The following is a 6161-nucleotide window of genomic DNA, read 5'->3' on the forward strand; positions in this document are numbered from 1 at the left end:
AACATGAGGACAACATGAGGACAACATGGGGACAACATGAGGACAACATGGGGACAACATGGGGACAACATGAGGACAGTTTTGTCCTATCCAGGTTGCTGTAAGACAGCACAACTGCTTGTTGTGCTGTCTTACAGCCTGAGATATAAAAGACAGATCACATCCCTTCGTGTGTGTCCCAGGAGGTCCTAGTCTACCACTACCCTCTACAACCCTGCCGGTCAGACTACAATGAAGAGGGGGACCCGGGTCCCTCGTTATTTTCTGTCACATCTTCACCAGATGTCTTCCTCTTCTCCTTCACCCCCCCCCCCCCCCCCCCCCCCCCCCCCCCCCCCCCCCCCCCCCCCCCCTCCCCGGCGTGCACCTCATCTGCAGCTTTGTTCCCGTTCTTCATCCCTCTTCCGAGCGGCTGATCCGCGTCCAGCTGGTGCCAGACTCCAGCCCGCTGTGGAGGACTCTGCTGAATCAGGAAGAAACCGGGCGCCGCGTTGGGACAGTCGAGACGGACGCATCAATCTTCTAAATGAATCAACGCTAACGCAACATCTGCCGCTTGGCAGCCACCTCCACCCACACACCACCTCCACCCACACGCCTCTGGGTAACGGGCATATCTCATTTGGTTCATGCTGCACACTTAAAAACAGACTCCGTCTCCTCTTGTGCAGCTTTATTTGACCAGTTCTGTTGTTTTTTGTTATTTTTACACACACTCCTTCTAATATCGGCGATATAGCCTATGGTGCCTTCACTTGTCTCGGCTCTCCACGACACTCCAGCGCTGGCTTATTACATCATTATAACTGAACTTTCACCTCTCAGTAACATAAGCAGAATAATATCCAGAATATTTATCAAATTAAATTGCAATTAAAACAGTGATTTCCTTATCGAAATCTAAGCATACACCTATTCTAGGAAAAATTATGGAATTATAAAATATTTCGCAAAATGTGGCAAAGTCCTCTATGATGTATTTTTTAAAATATTTTAGTTCTCAGTATTTTTAGTATTGCCGTGCGCTTTCTGTCAAAGGACCACGGATCAGAAATCTTCGCTAACTCTGCTTTCACTGTGAAATAAAACGCTTAGTTGCATCGACTTCAAGCGTCAATACCAACGGCGAAAGGCACCGAGCGTCCCTATTTTACGAGATTTTAACGTGTTGCTTGGACAGAAATATTGTTTTTGATGACACAACATGTGTTGCTGACCAAAAACTACTTTTTTACAAAGTACTAAATGGATTTATCAAATCACGTAATCACTTCATTAGTTGAATTAACGCCAAGACCACCGTCTTTCTCTTAACTTAAGTAAGTAACGTCGGACATGACGTCGGTTTTTAGGATCCCAACGCCTCCCCATTCTCCTCTCGTCTGTCTTCACGTCTGTCTTCATTAAAGGTCAGTTTTAGGGGAGAATCCCAGTCCATTTCAACATGTCGCTGTGTTGTCAGTGGCAAGAACAACTAACCAATCGGTGCTGCCTACACCGTGTTATCCTGCCGCTAAAGTTAGCACCCAGCAGGCTAAAGCAGTCCTTTATTTGGCTGAGGGTTCCCCCGGTAAAGATGCATGAAAACACAACATCATCATGGAAAAGACAACTGAAAGATTTACATAAACCACAGAGAGCTGTCCTGTAGGCTCCAGCGCTGCAGGGTCCTCCAGCAGAACCTCCTCTTTCAGTCTGCTGGTGTTTAGACCTGAACGTGGAGATTGTGTCCTGCAGCCGCCTCGGACCACCAATGACTCAGGTACGTCTTTTCCACCAAGGCTAACCAGCTGCGGGTTCTGGTTCTGGTTCTGGGCTGGTGCCAGTTCGGTGCTGGTTCTACTCTCCAGTTCTCTAAGAACCAGCTGGATGTTCCCCAGCCTGAGAGCCAGCAGACCGGTGGTTTCCTCCCCAGACCACGGTGGTTTCCTCCCCAGACCACGGTGGTTCTGGTTCTGGTGCTGGTGCCAGTTCGGTGCTGGTTCTACTCTCCAGTTCTCTAAGAACCAGCTGGATGTTCCCCAGCCTGAGATCCAGCAGACGGGTGGTTTCCATCCCCAGACCACGGTGGTTCTGGTTTCCCATCCATGTCCAAAGCTAACAGTAACAAAGCTTCTTGGCCCAGAACCAGGTTTAATTGTGTGGAAAAGCAAAGAACCGGTTCAATATCTTGCCCTGACTCCTAACCAGCACCAGAACCGCCTTGGTGGAAAAAGACAAGAGGGAGCGCGTGAGAGTCTTAGTTCAACGCACACCCTGCCAGGAGTCTGCCTGAGCGATTACAGTGGGCCGTTTGTCAAGTCCAGCCCAGGTGGGGATGTCGGACTCTTAGTAATGTGGTCCCTGCAGGTGTTGGGATGCTTTCCTTGTTGTTTTTGCTCCTCGGAGAGGGGGGTTCTCAGCTGGCTGGCCTAATTCTGTCTGAGCGCTTCACCTCAACTTACCTCAGAAATTCAGTCAAAATGTATTTATATTCCCGCTTTACAGCAACCGGCCGGTCTCCAAAGGGCTTCGCATCCGAAACCGAGAGTAAAAAACACACGTAGAACAGAAACAGGTGGACGTAGAAAACAGTGAAATCGGAAAATGATTATTATTATTATTATTGTATTAATACCTGCACTACCTGAAAGTGTTGTAGTTTCTGTTCCTGTTTTTCATTTAATCCACACACTCTCTGTATATCTTTATTATCTGTATTTATATTTTTCGATTACAAGTACTTATTTTTTTCCATATTATTCATGGTCACTGGTGAATATAACTTATATTATGGTTACCTGCTTTTGCTTTATAACTTTAATTACATATTCAATTTAATTTTAAAGTCACTCACTTACACTGCAATGTTGTTTTTTTGTACTATGGCAACTGCACTTTACTTCACAAAACCTTTATTTGACGCCACTTTACTTTACTTCCGTCTACCTTCTGCTCATTGTCTACTGTTTGCCTGTTTTTCTCGTGTGTTTACTTGTTTTTGGCTGTTGTTGTTGTTGTCATTGTTGAGAATGCTACTGTAACTAAGGAATTTCCCCGCTGTGGGATGAATAAAGTATTATTATATCTTATCTTATCTTATCTTATCTTAAAAGCCAGACTAAAGATCCAGAGAGCCACATCTGTAATAGTATAGTATATCCCTCAGAAATTGAAATGGGCAAAAATCAACTTGAATTCTTTAAATTCTCATTGAACTCTAATCCTAAATCAGCCATTTTTGTTGTTGTTGTCGGTGTAAAAACAGACTCCTTTGTGGTGTCTGAGCAATTCTAGATGATTATGATTTCTGTATTATTAAAAGGTTTATTACATCGAAGAACTAAGCATCAATTTACAAGCTCTGCAGAAGCCTGGAGAGTGCTAACCCAATGAACACACTCTGCCTTTCAACACCTTAGACATGCGTTATTTAGGATATATTTAGGTCACATGTTAGGTAACATGTAGGATTTTGTGACGTGCCAAACCAAAGACCACATCCAGCTCATCACATCTCTTCCAAAGTTCACTCCAGCTCTGTAAACCAGCCTTGCAGCAGCAGTATTTACTTTGAACAGAACCCGATTCAAGTTACAAATCATTAGATCCTACACCCTAACCTGCAGGTGAGGACCCTGAGAGTGGACCTAGAAAACAGCAAAATCAGAAGATTATCATTATTGTATTAAAAGCCAGACTCAACAGATCCAGAGAGCAACATCTGTAATAGTATAGGACATCCATCAGGAATCAAAATGGGCAAAAATCAGCTGGAACTCTTTAAATTCTCATTAAACTCTAACCCTAAATCAGCCGTTTTTGCAGAAACCGAATCCACAACATGCAGATGAAGACCCTGGCGTTCTCCGCCCCCCTTTCCCTGCACCGTGGCCATGTTTCCTGAGCTGAACCGTGGCCCGAGACTAATGTCTGTGCTGCACGAGGAAAACCGGCTGAGCCAGGAAGGAGTGTGAGTCAGAACAGGGTCATAAATCTCATCCTGACAGTACTGGGCCAAGGACTGGGACGGGGGACCATCATGAAACCCTCGTGTTGTCTCGGTCAGGGTCTCTCAGCGTCAGATACGGAGCTAAACTCTCCCCCACGTTAGGGGGACCATGTTTTGATTCCCGACAAAACACTCGGCAGGCCTCGAGACCCTAATTCAGACCGGCTTCTGCATTAAGCCACTATGGTGCAAAAAACCTCAAGCAATAAAATAAAATCTGTAACAACCTGAAGCCAAATAATAGCTCTCTTTTTAAATAAATAAATAAATAAATAAATATGAAATAATGTCTATTCTGAGTCAGCTTCAACTAAATATCTCTTAAAACCTTTTCACTGTAATAGGATGTCCATGTGAGCTTTGAGTTCTCCAATATATAATGAAATATAATATATATAATGCAGCTTCTTGGGACTCATGTCATGCAAGAAAGTACCGTAGTACTGTGTGCAAAGCGCAAGTCAATTTAAGAACATGCTTAACCCTTGTGTTGTCCTAGGGTCAAATTGACCCGTTTCTAAGTGTTTTATATCAGAAATATGGATTTCTTTCAACCAAATTGCCCAAAAATACCATGGATGATTCCATACGTTGTTCAGGTAACATTAATGATTACTTTCATTGAATTATTAGGGTGTTTTATTTAATCTAATAGCATTTAAATGATTTTTTTAATGGTTTCAAAACTGTATCCGGACTAAACTTTGACACATACCGGTCTGTGATCCACTCATCATCCTCTGATCTTAACTATCAGTCAAAATAATTCATAATTTCTGCCTCTTTAACTAAAAACTTATGTATAATTTGATGTAAATAAGCTTTGTTGACCATGAATTCCCAGAATTAGGGTGAAATCTATCATTACACCAGCTCAAGTTTTTAAAAAAGTGCCAAAACCATGGAAAAAGTGAAAAATAAATCAGAGAAAGTGACAAAAACATGGGAAAAGCATAAAAAATATTAATTTATGACATGGAAGGGCAAGTTTATGGTTAACGGCAAGACAACACAAGGGTTAATGCTAATGGTCCCATCTTCGGGGTCAAGTTTGAGCCATTTTCCCAAAACTTCTTTGTCAGAAGTGGCCAAAAATGAACATGGAGACATCCATTTAATGCTCTTCTCACATAAAATGAAGGATCTGTACTCTACTTTCATTACATTTTGGGTGTTTTTATTCAATTTTATAGCATGTACATAGCTTTTAAAACTCAAAAATTAGGTTTAGTGTCCATGAATTCCAGGTGTAAAATGCATTTGGGGCCAAAAGCATCAAAGGTAAAAGTGACAAAAATGTCAGAAAAAAGGTTAAAAAAAAAAAAAAAACTTAGAAAAAACAACAACAAAAAAGGAGAAAAACAACAACTTAAATTAAAAAAAAAATGTAAAAAATACGCGGAAAAAACTTTCAAAATAAAGCTCAAGATGTTGAAAATACCGAGAAAACATGTCGACACGTGTGGTTCCTCTGCAGAGACATGAATCCATCTTTCTGCAGCTCTCGCAGTTCTTTGGCCATCAGAAGAAGAGAATTATTATTATTATTATGATTATAATGCGTCACAGGTCTCGGCTCTCTCTGGGGTTTTTATCGCATGTTGTTTTCGGGGGATTCGATTGGCTGTCGGCGGCCCAATGGCGCGCCAGTGTTCCCCCGGCGTTAGACAACGTGTGCGCTGCCGAGAGGGGAACTGGCTGAGTCGGGAGGGGAACAAGGTGTGTGCGTTCCACCTGGGTGAGCAGGTACACACCTATTAATCTCATCATGATAGTATCGGGCCGAGTGGGACGCGTACAGGTACCGGCTGTTGTTGCCCGGGCAACAGGCTGCTGCAGGAAGGGTTGCGTAAAGAGAATTATTTTTTGTGTGTGGGTCTCCTTGCTTTTACTGAAATGTAAATATGAATGTGTGTGTGTGTGTGTGTAGATTTGTTTGTGTGCTTGTGAGGTTGCGTGCATGTGTGTATACGTGTGTGTGTGTGAGTGGGTGTTTGTGTGTGTGTGTGTGTGTGTGAGTGTGAGTGTGTGTGTCTTGTACGTGTGTGCGTGAGTGAGTGTGTGTGACAGTTTTTTTTGTGTGTTTGTGTGCTTGCGTGCATGTTTTTGCGTGCATGTGTGTGTGTGTGAGAGTGTGTGTGTGTGTGTGTGTGTTTGTGTGTGTGTGTGT

At 43.0% G+C, this 6161-nt stretch overlaps 1 protein-coding gene across 1 annotated transcript in view; it reads right to left on the bottom strand.

Moving 5' to 3' along the window:
* Positions 1-6161, bottom strand: part of LOC117938304 (sodium channel protein type 2 subunit alpha-like) — an 81520-nt gene that overhangs the window by 21981 nt on the left and 53378 nt on the right. The window contains exon 17 of the mRNA XM_034862825.1: positions 3603-3629. Within this exon, the coding sequence (XP_034718716.1) occupies positions 3603-3629 (27 nt within the window). The remainder of the gene's footprint in view (positions 1-3602; positions 3630-6161) is intronic.

Source organism: Etheostoma cragini, chromosome 22 (genome assembly GCF_013103735.1).
Source record: "Etheostoma cragini isolate CJK2018 chromosome 22, CSU_Ecrag_1.0, whole genome shotgun sequence".
Lineage (NCBI taxonomy): Eukaryota > Metazoa > Chordata > Actinopteri > Perciformes > Percidae > Etheostoma > Etheostoma cragini.